At 41.0% G+C, this 18,746-nt stretch overlaps 1 protein-coding gene across 4 annotated transcripts in view; it reads right to left on the reverse strand.

Moving 5' to 3' along the window:
- Window positions 1-11,400: 11,400 nt before the first annotated feature.
- Window positions 11,401-18,746, reverse strand: part of COL14A1 (collagen type XIV alpha 1 chain) — a 245,298-nt gene continuing 237,952 nt past the window's right edge. For 3 of the 4 annotated variants that reach the window (XM_067711390.1, XM_067711391.1, XM_067711389.1), the window contains exons 46-48: window positions 15,727-15,804; window positions 13,892-14,047; window positions 11,401-12,261 (exon numbers count right to left, since the gene is read on the reverse strand). In XM_067711390.1, coding sequence (XP_067567491.1) covers window positions 12,182-12,261; window positions 13,892-14,047; window positions 15,727-15,804 — 314 coding nt within the window. In that variant the 3' untranslated portion in view covers window positions 11,401-12,181. Of the gene's footprint in view, window positions 13,085-13,891; window positions 14,048-15,726; window positions 15,805-18,746 lie in introns of all 4 variants that reach the window. The other variant, XM_067711392.1, reaches the window with a different exon arrangement.

Raw genomic sequence — 18,746 nt, forward strand, 5'->3', positions numbered from 1 at the left:
TGGTGGCGCAGTGGTTGAGAGTCCGCCTGCCGATGCAGGGGACACGGATTCGTGCCCCGGTCCGAGAAGATCCCGTGAGCCATGGCCGCTGAGCCTGCGCGTCCGGAGCCTGTTCTCCGCAACGGGAGGGGCCCCAACAGTGAGAGGCCCGCGTACCGCAAAAAACAAACAAACAAACAAAAAACTCGCTGTTTAGGACCCAGGAACTTGAGGCGGGGAAGACAAGCTGAACCGCTAGAAGTGTAGCTCCAATTAAAGTAGAATGAACAGAAGAAACAGAAGAGAACTTTAAAAAATACGAATACTTAAAGAAAAAGAAGGAAACCCTAGTTATTCCAACATCACATGGGAAGGAAAAGAAAGCTGATATATATATATATATATATTCTGTTGCAATGTGTGCCTGTAACGTGCAAATTAGCGCAGATAAGGAATAAAGTCACTAAAACCAGAGTTATATTTGTCCAGATGCAGTTTTTCACCAGGTGCTATGTGTTATGCTATTAACACCAGGTAAATGAGAAAAACACCATCCAGTTGAGCATAATGACCTGTGAAAGAATAATACACAACACCTGTCTCTCCATTTTACCTACATGCATTGCCTGCTTTGTCTCCTCAGTAAAACATAAGTGTCCTGATTCTAATAGCAAAGGAAAAGCCTTAAATATTGCAGAGTTTTGAAACATAGAAAATGTGATTTTGCAGTAGCCGGCGGGGGGGGGGGGGGGGCGGCGCATAAAGTAATCACATTAATGAATACAGAAACAACACTAAAAAAAAAAAAAAGAAAAGAGCTTAATCTTAACCTCCCAATAATCACCTGCTTCCTGGGGCACTGAAAACCGAAAAGCACTCATTTGCAGTCGGTAAGGATAACTGCAAACCTCCTGCAGCAGGAGAGCACTTTGTGTCATCTGATCTCATTTGGGTTCCCACAAATAGCTTCCTTTTGAGAGGGGTCAATTAACAAAACAATAAAAGAACTATTGTTTCTTTAAAACAGCAACCCAATATTTTCTCTCCTGAAGGAGAGATAAAAAACATATTCAGGCCAATGAGGAATAGGAGGAACCAAACAGGCTCAGTTGGGGAGGGTCCACCTGGGGCTCCCTGGATCCAACTCACCATACACAGGGTTTGGGGTAGAGGAGGGTGGGCCCTTCTATGACGCTTTAGTCCCCTATCAGGTTTCTGAATTGCCATTTTCCAGGTCCCCTTTCTGTCTTAAGCCCATTCAGCGGAACGAAAAGCAACAATAAGCCACAGCCATCTACCTCTGATTTCCTGTTTCATTTAAAAAAATATAACCTTCCTCCCAGCTATTCTCCATGGTTCAAAAACCACAACTCCTCACCATCAACACCTCTGCCGAGCAAACTTCATGTCTTGTCACAATAGCATACTATATTTAATACAATGTTTCCTTATTAGGAACTTGTGATATTTAAAACTGTGATAGTTTCCTTGTATCACTTACAAGACGGTATAAGGTTTGAGCTTTTCTGCCTCAACTCCATTTTTCCCATAAACCCATAATCCATCACGCAGGGATTATTTTTTAGGAATGCATATGCCGCATTATAGGACAGACAGGTGTACTCACTGTAAATCCTGGTTTAGCTCATTCTTCCATCAGGCGGACTCTTCATCCAGGGTCCTACGAGGTCACACTGGTTCAACCCCAGCAGAAGTCACCACCTAGGATATACTGTACAAAAGTCTGCTGCCATCCCTTTATCACGTCTGGGTTGGAGTAGGGCCCACCTACTAGTGACGTCATTGCCACAGCCTGCCCTCATCTCCAGGCCTGGGGTATCCCCAGGGTTCCATTAGGACCTAGCAGGTGGGCCAAGTTAGAGCTAACTTCTAAAGCAGGTCTTTAAAGCCATCCTTTACCCGGAATGCAATCCTTTCTTTTCTCATCCTACTTCTTACTCTAAATTTACAAAACGAATACTAAGAACTATGGGCACTGAGATTGATAAATAATGTCTCTTTGTTTAGATAAACTGGGCCACAAGCTGGCCCAGAGGCTAGGGCCGTAGTGATGAAGTAATGCTGCCATCTTTAAAAGTGACTGAAGAGCAGAATTTTGTTTTACTTGTCAGGTGTAACCCAAACGAAGGAAGTTTTTTTAAAAAAATGCATGTAAATTGCAGTTATCAGATTCTTACTAGAGTCCCTTCCTCTCCTTTCTTGCTAATTCCCTCCTTGCTAGATCCAGGCACCGTCACTATGCCTGTGCTCCATCTTTTTTCTATGCTGCATGATTTGTTTTCCTACCTTCTCCTGGAAAAGGGGTTTAGTACCACAGTCGGCCAAGAACAACGTTAAATGTCCAGGTGTCTCCTGGCTGAAAATTCTCCCATAGACCGGTAGCAAGTTCTGAGTCTGCAAAGCCTAAAAGCCCCAGGAGGGATTTTGCTGCCTATCTCTACAATGCTAAGTTTGAATTGGATAGAACCCTATTTAAGAAGGTATGATCTTTCCAAGACAGACATTAAGACTCCATATCAACTTAAATATAGGTTCTTGCAGAGAAATAGCCTCTCTCCCTCCCCCCAACCCCGTCTCTCCGCAAAAACTTAAAATAAGAGAGTTGAGTAGTTTTGCAGCATCACTGCTGCTCAGGGCTTCACCTTAGATGAATGTTAACCTGAGATCAGCTACCAGTAAAACGGCCAGTCACTCCACCTGACGCCAACTTTTATTAGGCTGTGGCTGCCAGGAAGGTTTAGGATACATTTTCCACATGAAGATGGCATAAACAGGACCACTGAAGGAGACACACATTTTTGCCCGTGCCATTTGGTCCATGAGAAGCTCTTCGATTTTCAACAAAGTCTTTATTTCAAGTCTTGACTTTGCTTTCACTGCCTTCACTTTTCAATTCCAAAGTTAATACCTATCAAAGTCTTGCAAACAGTGGCTGTCAGAAGAGCATCTGTTGCTCGTGGCACACCTCTGTGCTTTATCTGTTGGGGTTATGGAGCTCCAACTCGTCAACCTGTATTAAACCATCGAGAATCAACACTTTAAAATGATGATGCCATCTGGCATCTTCTTTACCAATCGTGAAACTAAAAAGCGTTTTTATTTTACTTTTGTTGAATTTTATTTACTTTTTTTACAGCAGGTTCTTATTATCTATTTTATACATATTAGGGTTTTTAATATTTAGAGGAAATTCTGAGCATAAAGCCTATCCTTCTTTTACTTTTTGGCAAATTCACAAAGTCCAAATAAAATATTTTTATAAGTTGTTAGAAAAATATTATCAGTTACTTTATTATTATGCACTGTTACCGGCACGGTGGATATGCAGAGCCAATAAATCATGGAGAAATATGCGTATGTGTGTCCTTCAGAAAATCTAATCTGGAAGTCTAAACCATGGAAGCAGTGATTCATTAGCCAGCTCTCTAGTCTATATTAACAAGGAATCAGCTGCTCTGTGGCACAGTCACTCAACCAATATTTATGCTCCAGAAACTGTTCTAGGTGTTTGAGATGCATACGTGAATAAAAGTTTCCTGCTATCATGGTGTCCCATTGTGATTTATAATAAAAAAAAATATGATATATATATACTCTCTATATATTTGATATATATACTTGATATATACATATATTGAATATATATACTTGATATGTATATATATTTGATATATATATTTATACTTGATGTATATATACATATACTTGATATATATATATTTGATATATATACCTGATATATATATACTTGATGTATATATATACTTGATGTGTGTGTGTATATATATATATATATATATATATATACCTGATATATATCTATATATAGATAGATACTTGGTCTTCGTCCCTCTTTCTGGCACAGAGCTCTTAAAATCCTCGGCATTTCCTAAGTGATGAGAGCCATAAAGTTGTCGTTTATTATGTTAATGAGGTGCTTTTGGACCACATCTAAGGATGACAGGGAGGGGAGAGGAGATGGAGTTTGAAATAATCAACGACAGCCAATGATTTACTCAGTCATGCCTATGTAATGAAGCCTCCATAAAAACCCAAAGGTCAGGTTTCTGAGAGCTTCCAGGCTGGGGAACCAAAACACATCCACATGTCAACGTGCTGAGCCCCAAACTCCATGGGGACAGAGGCTCCTTTGCTCAGGCCTCGCCCTCTGTATCTCTTCACCTGGCTGTTGATTCGTATCCTTTCATATTCTTTGTAATAAACCAATAATCAAGTAAGTAAACTGAAGTTTACTGAGTTCTGTGAGCCGCTCTTGCAAAGTAATCGAACCCAAGGAGGGGATCATGAAAACCTCTGATTTATAGCAGTCAGTCAGAAGCACAGGTGATAACTTGGCCCTGTGACTGTCATCTGAAATGAGGGCCTTCTTGTGGGACTGAGCCCTTAACCTGTGGCATCTGACGCTAGTCCAATTCTGATGCTAGTGTCAGAATTGAGTTAAACCTGTGGGACACCTGGACAGCTTCCATGGAGAGGGAGTGATCCATGAGGTTATATCTGGAGGAAGAGCCTTCCAGGCAGTGGGAATGGCAAGATGTGATAGGACATTACCTGGCATATTCCAGGAATAGCAAGAAGTTAGCATGGCCTCCCACCAAGTCAGTTCTGGAACCCAAACACCCTCCGTCTTATAACTCCAGCCTCCTAGAAGACCTTGGAGTCCCCTGCATTCAGGTGGTAAATGGGAAAGAAACAGGTAGACAACACACACATACTTCTTAACTCCCTTGACTCGGAAGCCACAAACATATTTCATAGGTTGAGAACACGTCACGTGGCCATACTGAGGGAGTCTGGAAATGAGAAAATAATTTGTGCTCAAGAAGAAGAGAATATAATTTTAGTTGAAGCTAGCCTGTCTCTAACACAGCAACCAATATGAATTATCTGGCACTGGTGTTGGGCTGCACCCTGCAGGCCTGCAAGGCCTCTACTCACCCAGCTTCAAGACAGAAGAGCCCAGAGTCAGCGACAGAGACATCAGTGGTTTAATGGATGGGGGAGCCTACCTCTCTGAAGCAAGGTCCTGGAGCAACACCCCACCATGTGCAGCAGACCACGGGCAGGACAGGGCGCAGTTTTCACTCCCAGGGGGAACGTGGAGATTGCCAGTTACAGGGGGAATTGACCTCAGGTTGGCTCATCGGTTACCGGGGAAATTTGCAGAGGGGCACGCCCCTCACCACCCCCTGGATAAGAACAATCACTAGCTGGGGCCTGGGGCAAGCATGTAGGAAGGTCAGTCATGTGAGTGGGGTGTGGGTGAAGCAGGCACCGGTCGATCAGGGGACGTACAGAGAGCAAGAGAACAGTCACCTTGAGTTGCCTGACCGTACAGAGTGTCTCTTTAGTGATACCAGATTTAGGGAGATGAGAAGGCCAGTCTTTAATCAGTTAAGGGAAGAATGTATGGTCAACAACTCCAAGCTAATATAGGTCCCTAATGAGTGACAAAGCAAGTGATTGATTCCAAACACACCTGATATTGCTGCAGTCAGTGCCTGCTTTGATAGGCACAAAAATTCAAAAAAACACAAAAAAACAAGTAAATGTTAGGGTTCAGAAATGGTGTCCAAGCCATAATCTTTCTGGTGACCACAAATGTCGTTGTTCAGCTGTCTAGAAATCTGACAGCAGAAACCATCAGGACATTCGCACACTGCCAGGCTGCTGGGTAGATGCGTGACCAGGTTCGTAGTCTTTTTAATTACTCTCCATTCTTCAAAGCTGTCTTTAGCCATGCAGGTATAGACCCAGTTCCTTCAGAAAGCACTCCACATGTGGACTGTAGATATTTCAGGAGAAGAAAAGTAAACTTTCCCAATGCTCTAGACAGACTGTTATTGCTACCTGTACAATCAGCTTTTGAATTGTATCCATTTTTCTAGCTTTTCTGTGGCCTGTGGTCCTTCAAGTTGTGCCTTGCTCCCGATTTGATAAAACATGCTCACACTTGAGAGTGGAATCAGAGCTAGAACTTGTTGGCAACACTCCAAGAACAAGAGCAGGTGGCCAGTAACAGTGGAGATTTAGTTAGCAAGGCTTCTACTTGCGGTGTCCAAATCTGATAACTGGAATGTTTGTAAAAAGAACTCTATTTGTGAAGTTTGATCCTTTCAGCCTGCAATCTTGTCAGCTCAGAAGCATGACCATATACATGAGAAAGGACAGGTAAAGTGCAAGCACATGAATTTTCTAATAACCAAATCCTCTTCAATACATCTATTCAATAACTGAGCACATTCAAATAACAGTGATTTCTCAGAGGGAAAGCCCAGCTGGTTAACGATTTTGTGACATGAGTTTTAGGGCATAACAGGGATACGGTTTTATCAGGAGTCACTGAATGTGGGCCAGATGACAGGACAGGGAAAAATGGAGATGAAATGTCTCCGGTAATTATACATATCTTTTCTGTCTGACTCAGTTTTGTTTTGTTACCATACAAAATTCATTTTAGAGCTGAGGAAAAGATATTTTTACTTCTTTGGATTCCATTATAAAACTTCTTTTAAGTTAGGTTAGAAAAGTTGATTTTCACTACGTTGGTCATGGTAATGTTTTTAATCAATGAGATAAAATGCAATTAAACATTCTAGAAACAAACAATGAAATATGGTTATTTATGCCAGTGTATGTTTTTTTATTACTTAGCAAGATACAGAGAAAAAAGTAAATCATTACTAACATTTGTGCATTTAGATATGCTACCAAAACAAGCAAATTATCCCAGCCCTCCTACTGCCTCTTTTATTCTGCTTTTAAAAGTAGCCCTGCCTCCACTTTCCTAAACATCAGTGACTCATATTTCTTCATTCATTCACATCATTCATTAGGATGAGACTATTAAAAAGGTAATAGATTATTTTTGTAAAGTAGAATTTTGCTCTGAAATCTCCTGTGATTTTCCTGTAAAATTTCTGAGAGCACACGCTTGTTGCAAAATATTTTTCAAACAATACAGAAATGTTAAACATGAACAGTTAAGTGAAATGAACACTTTGCACAATCCCATAACCAGGAAGTAAGCCTGGTTAAGTGTCTGGAGTTTATTCATCCCAATTTTTCAATATAGATGAACAGAATAATAGATAAATATTGTACATATTGTTCTGCAACTTGCTTTTTTCATTTATCAATTAGATTTAAGCATCTCGTGTCAGCCGAATTTCTAATCAAATTATTCAGTCTGATAAATAACGTAAAACTGTTGCAAGTATATTCGTGTAGTTAATTTTTGTTAAGGATAGAGTTATTCTAGAGAGTACAGAATAACCAGGACTTCGTGACAAAAGAATTCTCTGAACTCTGAGCTTGTCTAGCACAAATGGACCATTTACATCAGTGTTTCCAATGCCACAGCAAATCAGAACCAAAAGTTATGATTTTTTTAAACCAAATATTTTGGTTCATACCTTGGAAACTTCCATTCTGCATTTGAACAGCCCTTCTTTGGGGGGACAGGCCCAAAGGGATTAAGTTCTGGTGGTTGTCACAGACTAAATTAGTCATCCAAAATCATTCTTCACTGTCTCAACCTTCTTGAGTTGTTATCTGCCGTTAATATCGTACTTACTCTGAAAAAAGCAGAAAAGCCTCAAAACCAGCATGCCATTCTAAAATCATTCTCTCTTCCTCCTCAAGTTTCTAACTCAGTGAAATTCCCACTCACTCAACCTCCCAAACTTGCAATCTTGAAGTCATTCTTACCTTCTGCCTGTCATTTCCCAACCTTATCCCATCAGTCAAGTTCTGCCCATAGTACATACTTCTTCATCAGCTCTCAAATCTCTCTCCTCTTCTTATTCCTCACTGCACCACTGTGGTCCAGGCCCTTGTCATCTGAACTACTGCACCAGGCAGCGTGGTACATACAGGGAAGGGGTCATGAGCTACGAGAGCAAACCAATTAGAGTTAGAATTCCTTCTTTTCCTCTTCTCTGGATGTGTGTCATGTTACTTACCTTACATGTCTGATCGTTTGTAAAAAGGGAATACTTACCTAACTTGTGGAAATCAACTTAATATAAGGAATCCGGAATAGAGGCTAATACGTGGGAGGTCTTCATTAAATGTCTTTTTCTTTTCTTGATCTTTCCCCACACCAGTCAATCTTAAATTTACACTATATAAAAATTGTGTCTGCAAATAATACGCCCAATCAGGTCACTTACCTACTTAAAGACCCCTACTGACTTCCTATTGCTTTCAGGCAGAAATCTGAACATTTTTTCATGGGATAGATCTTCCACAATCTTGTCCAAATTACCTTACCTGCTTCAACTTAGAGCAAGAAGTTAGGAAGCTCCTACACCATCATATCCACCTTTTCTTTCCCTGCACCCTAATACGTGGCTGAACCCGTGGCAGATACTAATTAAAAGTTTGATAGATGGATGGATGCATGCACAAAGAGATGGATGAATACATGTATAGAAAGACAAGATTTAAATACCTCTTCCTCACATTCTGAAATACTTAATAGATCTTTCTAAGAAGCTGATCATTCATTCCTAGGCATTATTGCTGTCTCCCAAATGTTCTGGCTTATAGCTAGAGGAAACTCTTCCCACTGTAGACTGAGTATATGATTTGACTCGGATTATAAATCAAACTGTGCTAGGGTGAGACGATTCTACAAACATTTACTGAGCAGCTGTTAAGTGCTAAGCACACTGTGGACAGTCTGAGACCGCTTAAAGTATGCACACAAGTAAAATGGGAGCTCAGAGGTTAAAGAACTCACTAGAAAAGGGGACTATGGTGTCATGGTTATGGAGGTTGTCCAGGTGGTGATGGTGGGGTTCAGAGAAGGCTTCACACAGGAGGAGGAGCCTGGCTTAGTTTCAAATGGTGAATACGAATAAAAGTAGGTCCTTTACTTCTTCGGGACAACTGAGGGAAGTTGGAAATTAAATGTTATTATGGAATAACTGTTACTTTCATAAGGTGTGATAATGAAATTGTGGATTTGAGGAAAATATCCTAGATGCATGTTGAAGCGTTTAAGGGTGATGTGTCATGATGTCCATAACTTGTATCAAAATACTTTAAATTTATGAAACAAATATGCCCAAATGGTAAAAATTATTTTTTAAAGGAGATGGTATACGTTTATTTGCTAGTCTCTCTACTTTTCAATATGTTTAACATGTTTCATAATAAAAGTGAAAACAAACAAACAAAAATAAATAGGTCCTTTAAACTGGGGTGGGACAAAGATGAAGGTTTCCCAAGTGGAAGAAAAAGCATGCCAAAGATAAGTAAGAGAGAACACACATCAAGGGTTTTTGCAACTAGTTCACTGTGGCTGTAGTCTGGAGAATATTTAGCTGAGAGATACATTTCAAAATAAAATAAGAAAAACCAGGTTGGAGAGCTTGTGGAAACAAAAATGAAAAAGGGATAGTAGAAGGTAGGGAAATGTTCCAGGTGATCGCATCCATTTGCATAGCCTTTAAATACTACCTACGTGCACCTGACTCCTAAATTTATATCTCTAGCCCTGGTTACTCTCCCAAACTCCGACTTATGCTCAGTTTTCTCCTAAACTAAACTTTTCAACCACTCTGCCCCGAGTCTGTAATTCTAGGAATCAAGTTTTTAACCAAAGTGATGAAAATTCTGAGGAGTAATGTCCTTTTATGAAATTACACTTTATTACTTTCAGAAATGATATAAAGTATAAATTAAAATGTAAGTATATTCCTGCCAAAATAGGTAAGTCAATAAAAATGTACTTCAAAATAAGCTTTTATGACAAGGCAATGTACTGTAAACATAAAAACCTTGAATTTGGATTACACCTTTTATTATGAACATTTCACTCAATAAAAATCTCATGAACTGGGTCCAAGTGATGACAAATTCCAAACTAATGAAGTGTTCCCACAGCTTAAATAAACAAATTTAGATCACCAAGTAAAATCAAAGCCAAGTGTATTTGCACAACTCAAGAATGATATGGGGACTTCACTGGTGTTGCAGTGGTTAAGAATCCGCCTGCCAATGCAGGGGACACGGGTTCCATCCCTGGTCCGGGAAGATCCCACATGCCACAGAGCAATTAAGCCCATGAGCCACAACTACTGAGCCTGCACTCTAGAGCCCGTGAGCCACAACTACTGAGCCCGTGTGCCACAGCAACTGAATCCCATGCGCGTAGAGCCCGTGCTCCACAACAAGAGAAGCCACCACAATGAGAAGCCCGCGCACCACAACAAAGATAGCCCCCCGCTCGCCGCAACTAAAGAAAGTCAGTGCGCAGTAATGAAGACCCAACGCAGCCAAAAATAAGTAAATTTATTTTAAAAAAAGAATGATATGAATGGACTAGAACCTCTAGTGTTTATACTTCGCCATTTATATCAAACTTTGAAGGTCTTCTGAGTGACATAAGAAGCCTTTGCATTTCCAAGGGCCAAACACTAACGTATACAGAATATCCTCTCTACTCACTTGTTGAAGACCAAGAAATCTGAGATACAAGGGAATGCTATGACTAGTGACACACCCCAGTCATTTAAAGAGTTCTCTCAGGTGATTCTGGGCCATTCAATCTTGTGCAAGCTTTCCTCCTCATTAGTCCTGCTTTCTACATGTGGAAGCATGCGCCATAACTACAAGGGAACCACTGTTGGTTATCTGCTCACTGTCTTCTTTCATTTCTTGCAAAGGCAGCAAAGAATATATTTATGTTTACCTGGATCCCCAAAGGCACACATAGACCCTTTTGTTTGAATACTTTGGATGGGAAGGTCTTAAACCAATCTGTGTGGTGAGGGGACCCAAAGAATCTCAAGAGACCTTCCTGATCCAGGAAGACTCCAGCTTCTGGTGATAAATGACCCCATCCCTACTTCTGACAATTACCTGTTATCACGGAGATGTTACAGAGGAAAAGGAATATACGTTCAGTTTATGGTTCTCTTTCATTTCTATTTTCAACAAACAATTAATAGAACCCAAATCTTTTTCAAACACCTAGTGTTTTCCTTTATGAGCAAAAGACAAATTATAGTTTAGAAATTAAAATCTATTAGATTCAACCTCATTTCTTCTTTGTCTTCTAGAGTTTTTCTTAAAACCGAAAGATAAGTTCTTTAGGCAAACATTTACTTAGCATCAGTCTTACATTTTCACAGTCAAGTCTGTCTGGTAGGTTATATAGGAATAATAGAATTCTGTCAGTCTGTTAGGCTCAAGTCAGCTGCCTTTTTCTGTTAAGTATCCTACCACACTCAGAATGAATGAATGAATGAATGAATGTTTGAATGAGTGTCTAAAGGTAGGCAGCTGTCATTTTTCTGGTTAAACCTAAGCCAACTACAAAAGTTTAAGGTGACATATAGAAATGGAATAAAATAAAAACAATCCACATACATTGTTTAAAATTTTTATTTGCTTAAAAAAAGAATGGAAATAGGTTTGCAAAAATATATCTGCATGTACAAAGTAATCCATGTGGTTAAGGAGCGCAAGCTCTGGAACATACTGCTGGATAAATTATTCAACAAAATTGGATCTTTTTCCATCAGAATCAGTGGGAAGTCATTATTTTACATGTCAAAAGCCACTGAAAAAACTAAATCTATTTTTACAATCACCAAATTCGGAAAGGTTATTTCTAACACATATTCTTGGATACCAGTGGAGCTAGTTACCAAGTGATCTCAGAGTTGGACAGATCAATTTAGCAAGAGGTAGTTTCTCCAATCATGTCCCTCCTTTCTTTTCAGCAAGGTCATTCCTAGAGGGGATAAGGATAAACAGCATAATCTTCGAGTCCCTTTGAATTCCTGTTCTGCTGGGACCCCATTTTCCTCAAAGACAGTCATATCTGTCTTGTTGCATTTTAGGACTTGAGATCATCTACCACAGAAAAGATTCCAGAGTTCAAACTTCTTGGCCAATTTTTCTTTGAGCATGCCATTAAAACAACAAAGAGAAATCAATCCTATGGTGTCATGGATTAGGGGAATTGTTTTAAACATACTTTTTGTTAATATAACAATATTATTAACAATATCCAAGGAGGAGATGTAGGCTGGTGAAATGAGTCCCCTCCCAAAGGCAGCATACAAACCACATAATGACATTCTTCTTGAATAAGTTGCCTTAGGAGCTTTTGCGGTTGGTCCTCCAAGTTCTCCTGAGACTATCAGATCCCAGAGCCCCACAGCTCCATGGCTTCCAGCTCATCTTGGACAGGGGTGAACTCTGGCTCATCAGGATGGGGAACTAGAGAGGAAGAGTGGGGGTGGGGACGTGATAGAACCCAGGAACCATAAATTGATATCCTCCCCTTATATGGGTCCATAGAGACACAGTCTCTAAAGTACAGAGATATCCTGCTCGGGTAGAAAGTAGTAGCTACCTTTATCCACCACAGTGCTTGCACCTTTGCCAGGAGGTTTCAGATGGTTAGCGAAAGAAGGAAGGTACAGATATACTGCAGAAATTGTTAGGAAACTAGAATCACAGCCAACTGCTTAAATATTACATGTTTTATTTACAAAAGAAACCCTGAAATCTCAGCAGAATGATGAAAGAAAAATACATTTTAAAAACCCATCTCATGTTAGAAGTCCAACACCAGGGGGCAGTAGGGAGGGGAGGTGATCAGAGGAAGAATGGATAGTAGGGTGGTCAGGGAGAAAGGCGCCCAGCAATTTGTGTGGCTACAGGAAAGAGGAGAAGACACATTTAAGTAACTATTCCTGGGCCTTCACCTAGGGAAGCTTGGGATAATTCTTGGTAGACAATCTTATACCTACGCTCAGGCTGATATGCAGCAGTCAGTTTCTATAACAACTGACACATGTGATTTGGTTAAGTTCCAGTCTTATCATTGTATGTGCTTGGAGCAGGGAGGGCAAGAAATGTGACAGTGGGCAGGTAGGGAAGCAGGTGAGGCAGGGAAACAGAGTGCCCATTGTTAGGGGCAGGGGATGCGTGGTGGTGGTCAACAGGACAGTTCTGTATCTGCAGCCAATTGCCCAGGCCAACGTAATCAGTGGAGGAGTTCCACATCAGTGCTGGTAATCATTGTAAGGGATCAGATCTTAATAAGGGACAGGGATATTTGAGAGAACGGGGAGGGAAGAGATGAACAGAGAAAAACACATCAGCAAAACTTTGACCAGTCCCTCTGGCAAATAAGGTTAAATTTCTTCTAAAGCAGAAAATTTAAATTCATTGGCTAATAAGCTCATTGCCCCAAAGCAGTCTTTGAACCTCTCTCTTGATGCTTCCAAGTGTGACTATGTTAAAAAATGTCCCATTACACAACCCTCCAGCATGCAGACCACAGATGTTTTCAGGAAGCATAATCTTTTCAGAATCTCAGTCTAGTGGTTAGGAAGAGGCAAGGACAGCATGGCCACTTTTGTTTCTTAAAATAATCCTTGGTGACCTAAAATGCATGCGGTGGGCAGGATGTCACCCAACAGTATCTCCAGGGCCCTCCTAATTACGGGGAAAGTTCTAAGTTTGAGGTTTCCCCAAAACAAGAGTAAAACTTTAGAGGACTTCGTGGCCACACCACAGAAATAACACAGAATGAGAGGCCCCAAAGAATGTTCAAACATGTCCCTCAATGATCAGATATGAGGTCAGAGGCCAAATCTGTGTGGATCGCCATTTGGAAGCAAGGAAGACTTAGATGTGGTATTATTTTAAATTTCCTCTTCAGAGGTAACCTCTATATTAATTTGTACTTTACAGAAGATGCCTCTGGATAATTTAAAAGGTTGTGAGCAATTCAAGCTCTGCTTCCTGTGCATAATAGGTCTGCTTTTATAGCACCCTCACCATTATGATACTAAGCATAGCAAGACATTGCTCAAAGCCCACAAGGGCTGACACTTACCTCCTACGCTGTAGGCAGAACATGAAGAGGGGTCGCAGTATCCAGGCTGGCCAGAAGGACCTTGTGGTCCAGGCACCCCCAAGTGACCTGGTGGACCCCTTGGTCCAGGAGAGCCAGGGGGTCCAGGGCTTCCTGGCCGACTTTCCCCGGAAGGTCCTACGAAGTACCCACCAATGAAAACAGTTGGTCTTTTATCATCACAGGGTGAGTTTTCAGACTACCAAGAAGTAAACTAACTCTTACAAGAAGCCATATTACACATCTTAACAACTGGGGTGATCTGCCTCTCTCTACTCATTGAGTTCTATTCCTGAACTGGATTTCCTGGAAGAGGATCATACTGCAATCACATGTTCTCCTGGAGGTCAATGCTTTCAATCAGCTCAGGAAACCAGAAAGCAAAATGTAGTCTTTTTTTTAATCACCTCCTGGATATGAAAGGGAAAGGAGCATACCACTGTCAACCTTGTTTTCTTTATGGAGTTTCTGTTTCCCAATGCAGGTTCCTTATGAATTCAATGTATGGCCATGCACACACACACACACACACACACACACACGTACATATGCACACACACATGAACACACTTGATCTCAACCTTATAACTTATCCTGGTTTATGGCCCCAGATAATTGGAATAAATTAGTCTAAATTTGAAAGAAATTATACTGGAGGAGAAAAATGAGAATTCTGAAATTGGACCCAATATACGAATCCAAAATTTCTTTAGGCTAGCTTGAATCAATTGAGAACTTACACTGAGTGAAAGTGAGACGGGGATTAAAATTTCTGTGAATTTAAGAAGTACGTCAGTCTGGCATTTTTCTGGTTTATGCGTTTGCTTTGTTTTGCTTTAGGCCTGGATTCCAACAGTGCTTAGAAGGCCTTTTTCAACTAGAAATGAAACTCTTCAACTAGAACCACAATGAAAATTAGGAACACGTATCACCTTATATTTGAAAAGCGTTGTGACTCTCAGATGCATTCCGTTTCATTCAATTAACATTCACTAACCACTCATTCCGTGTAAGGCATGAGCTAGATCAGTTCCTCATACAATCTCTAATAACAGGAGTATTTATACTCAAAGTGAATCCATTGCATTAGGAATCTCTCCTACAAAAGGTATTTTCCAAAATCATCATTAGGTTGGAAAGAAAAATCGGTAAGTCATTTGATTCAATATGGCTAAGACCGGGATTGTAAATACAGTTGGATTGTAACCTTATAACTTTAATAACAGAGTATGATCATCTGGAAGCCATTCTAAAAGCACATAGTAGAATACACAAAACTCATTCAGTCAGGTGACCATGGTGGCAGAAACTACGAGTGTTCATCCAATATCCATGCGTTCCCCTAGATTTTGAGACTCCCTTACAGGTCGGCTGGGGCCATATGGCTAGTTTCAGCCAGTGAAATATGACTGGAAATGACATCTTTCATCCTGCATTCAGGAAGCTGATGTGCCTCCTTTATCTTTCTCCCAAGGCCTTTTGTTCCAAAATGGGGGGAAAGTTACCGTACCCACATCAAACTTTGGGTAAGTATCAATCCACTAAGCACTGGGGATTGATTTGTTACTACAGCATAGCCTAGCCCAGCCTAACTCACGCAACCAATAAGATCCCAGAATATGCTGTATCTTTGGGGGTTTGTGTATTGGGAGGTTCGTTACTAACAAACTAGCCTTCCAATGAAAGGAACGAGAAATATAGCCATTCCAGTTGGACACAAGGATGTAATATGGCCATTTGCCTCACCTGCAATGTCAAGTGAATATAGAGATTTAGGATTTCCACCTTACAGTTTCCTGTTAGGTAGGAAGAGTTACCTGCTGGCCCAGGGGGGCCTCTTGGACCTTGAGTTCCAATGCCTGGATTTCCTTTATCTCCCTTCACACCAGTTAAACCTATTCAAAAAAAGAAGAAAAAAGAAAGAAAGAAAGAAAAGAAAGTTCTCCTTAAAATGACATCTGGGTGGTTCTGTTTTTCTGGGTTTTGAAAGGATATCGCTGATGAAGGCAATGATGAGGGTTGATTTAGGGTTACGGTTGTCATGGGACTTTTAAATTGAATCCTGACACTGGTGACTTCTGCACAACCACATACAGAAGGCTGGCTCTGTATCTGAGTTGTCTTCTGTATTTGTAATACTGCAAGTTTATCGTCCTCCCTCCCACTGAAGTGGCTCAGCCTGCAGGGATCTGGCCTGTGTCTTTGCACGCACCAGGCCATTGGACGCATGCAGTTGGCACCCCACAAGTAACACAATAGAAATCACAAGTGGACATATCTAACATTTTCCTTTTGGTCCACCCTGTAATGTATCTGCAGAAGGCATGAATTATAATTAGGCAGCAAAGTTCTAAAGAGCGTGAGTTTCCATTAAAAACTTGGAAGCTTCAGGACGGCCTGTGTTTGATTTGGCTGATTCAGCCCCATAAAAATCTAAACCTATTCATGTTTCTTTTCCACTGAACAAACTTCTTATTCCAAATAATTTACGCTGGTGTTAACAAACTATAGATTTTTACAGGCAGAAAAACAGAGAAATACAGGCTCTGACACCTCATCGTCCAAATGGGTCCTATCACAAGACTGCTGAACAGGTGACAGCAAGCTATATTGAGGCCCGATTCGTCAGACAGAGAGAAGAATCAGACTGGGGTCTGGGTTACCCTGGTTCGCATCACAGAAAGTCTCTAGTATCTGTTTTTCATGTACAATAATACTTCGAAATAATAGAATGCAGAAATACATCTCTTCATAATTACAAAGAAATTATGTGTGAACTGGCAAAGCCTAGGAGGGAACATAAATAAAGGAAAATAATTTGATAGGCAGCAGGCATGCAAGTGATCTAAAGTGTTTATAGTTACAAATAGCTTTTTTTTCCCTTCTAAGTGCAAGGCATGTTCACTGTAGGCAAATTAGAAGATACAAAAAGCAAGGACTCCAGTCCTAGAAAAGAATCACTTTTAACATCTTGGTTTGTAACTTCCAGAAAGAAAGGTATTGATGTAGTATTTGCTCTGGGAATAGCAGTGTTTTTCTACACTGCACATATACTGATGGTCCTTTCGTTTGACGTTTTGATGTCTGCTGTGTTCCTTGTTGACCACCTCTTGGGGTCAAGGTGGTATACCTGTCACCTTTAAAAAAGCCCTTCTTCCTTGTTAGCGGTCCTCAGGGCTGCTCGATCCACCTCAATGCTTCCCTAATATCCATGCCTATTGCACGTGGCCTTGGTGGTGTTTTCTGAGCTCAGGAAAGACCAGTACTGCAGGAAGAGGGCAGGGCACTGACCACCAAGCCTCTGACCTCCTGTTCTGAGACTCACTCTTCTCCTAGGAACTGACAGGAAGAGAGTTATTTCTCAAAAGTAAAACTACAATCATATCTGAGTTTAAAAATCACATAGACAAGCCAACATCTAATGCTCAATTGCTAAATCAAGTTGTTCAGACAGCAAATCACCATGAGTACGTCTACTGGGCGTTACCCAAATAGCTACTGGTTTAGCTAACTGGGTAATAACTGGAGTGAGTACTTTTGTTTTTTTGCTTTTTATTTTTTTGTTTTATTTTTGGCTGTGTTGGGTCTTCGTTGCTGCGTGCGGGCTTTCTCTAGTTGCGGCGAGCAGAGGCTACGCTTCGTTGGGGTGCATGGGATTCTCATTGCAGTGGCTTCTCTTGTTGCGGAGCACAGGCTCTAGGCGTGTGGGCTTCAGTAGTTGTGGCACGTGGGCTCAGTAGTTGTGGTGCCTGGGCTTCGTTGCTCCGCAGCATGTGGGATCTTCCCAAACCAGGGCTCAAACCTGTGTCCCCTGCATTGGCAGGCAGATTCTTAACCACTGTGCCACCAGAGATGTCCTGTGAGTACTATTTTTAATAGGAGGTAGATGCTCCCTCACTTGCGAACAATTGTGCCCTAACGTGCATCTGGAAATTTAGCAGAAATAGCCTCTTCTTCTGTGAGAGTTGGAGTTGCTTTCCCCACAGGGAACCACTGATTTTTAAAGAATTAAAACACAAGAAAATACACCGATGACTAACAGCAGGCTGCATGATTAAATGCACAGTGATTCAGAGGCCTCCCGTGACCTTACAGTACCTAAGGATCAATGGTAAGGACATGGCTTCTCGGGGATTCCCCACAAGTGGAAGACGTAGGCTGAAGACAACATCCAGGACAGTATCCTTGGGAATAAGCCCCTGATAAGAGTTTCCTGACCTATCCTTTGCTTATTCACAAAGAATGCAAAAGGTGGGGAAGACTGGGGAGTAGAACGTCTGGTTGCTTTAATTCTCTAATTATGTAGAGAAAAGCAAGTGGCATTTGTTATTATCTGCAATACAAGTCAAAGTAAGAGAGGAAGGTCCTCAAAAGAATAGTCCAGCCCCTCAAGATGCCTTAAAAGAAAAAAAGAAAAAAAGAAAGCTTTTAAGGATGTAGTTATATATTAACAGAGAATTTTAGATTTCCTTATCCTTGAAGTTATGAAATGTTCCAACTACATGTAGGCTAATATATCAATATTTGTCTATGTCTTCACTTGTGTTTCTCAGACTGAAGGAATACTCAGGTCCATGACAACCGATAAATCTTTCTTTTGGAATGAAAAAAACATGTTAAAAAACACCATTTAAGGGACTTCCCTGGTGGCCCAGTGGTTGAGAATCCGCCTGCCAATGCAGGGGACACGGGTTCGAGCCCTGGTCTGGGAAGATCCCACATGCCACAGAGCAACTAAGCCCGTGCGCCACAACTACTGAGCCTGTGCTCCAGAGCCTGTGAGCCACAACTACTGAGCCCGTGTGCCACAACTACTGAAGCCCGCGAGCCTAGAGCC

This window comes from Pseudorca crassidens, chromosome 17 (genome assembly GCF_039906515.1).
Source record: "Pseudorca crassidens isolate mPseCra1 chromosome 17, mPseCra1.hap1, whole genome shotgun sequence".
NCBI classification, from domain to species: Eukaryota; Metazoa; Chordata; class Mammalia; order Artiodactyla; family Delphinidae; genus Pseudorca; species Pseudorca crassidens.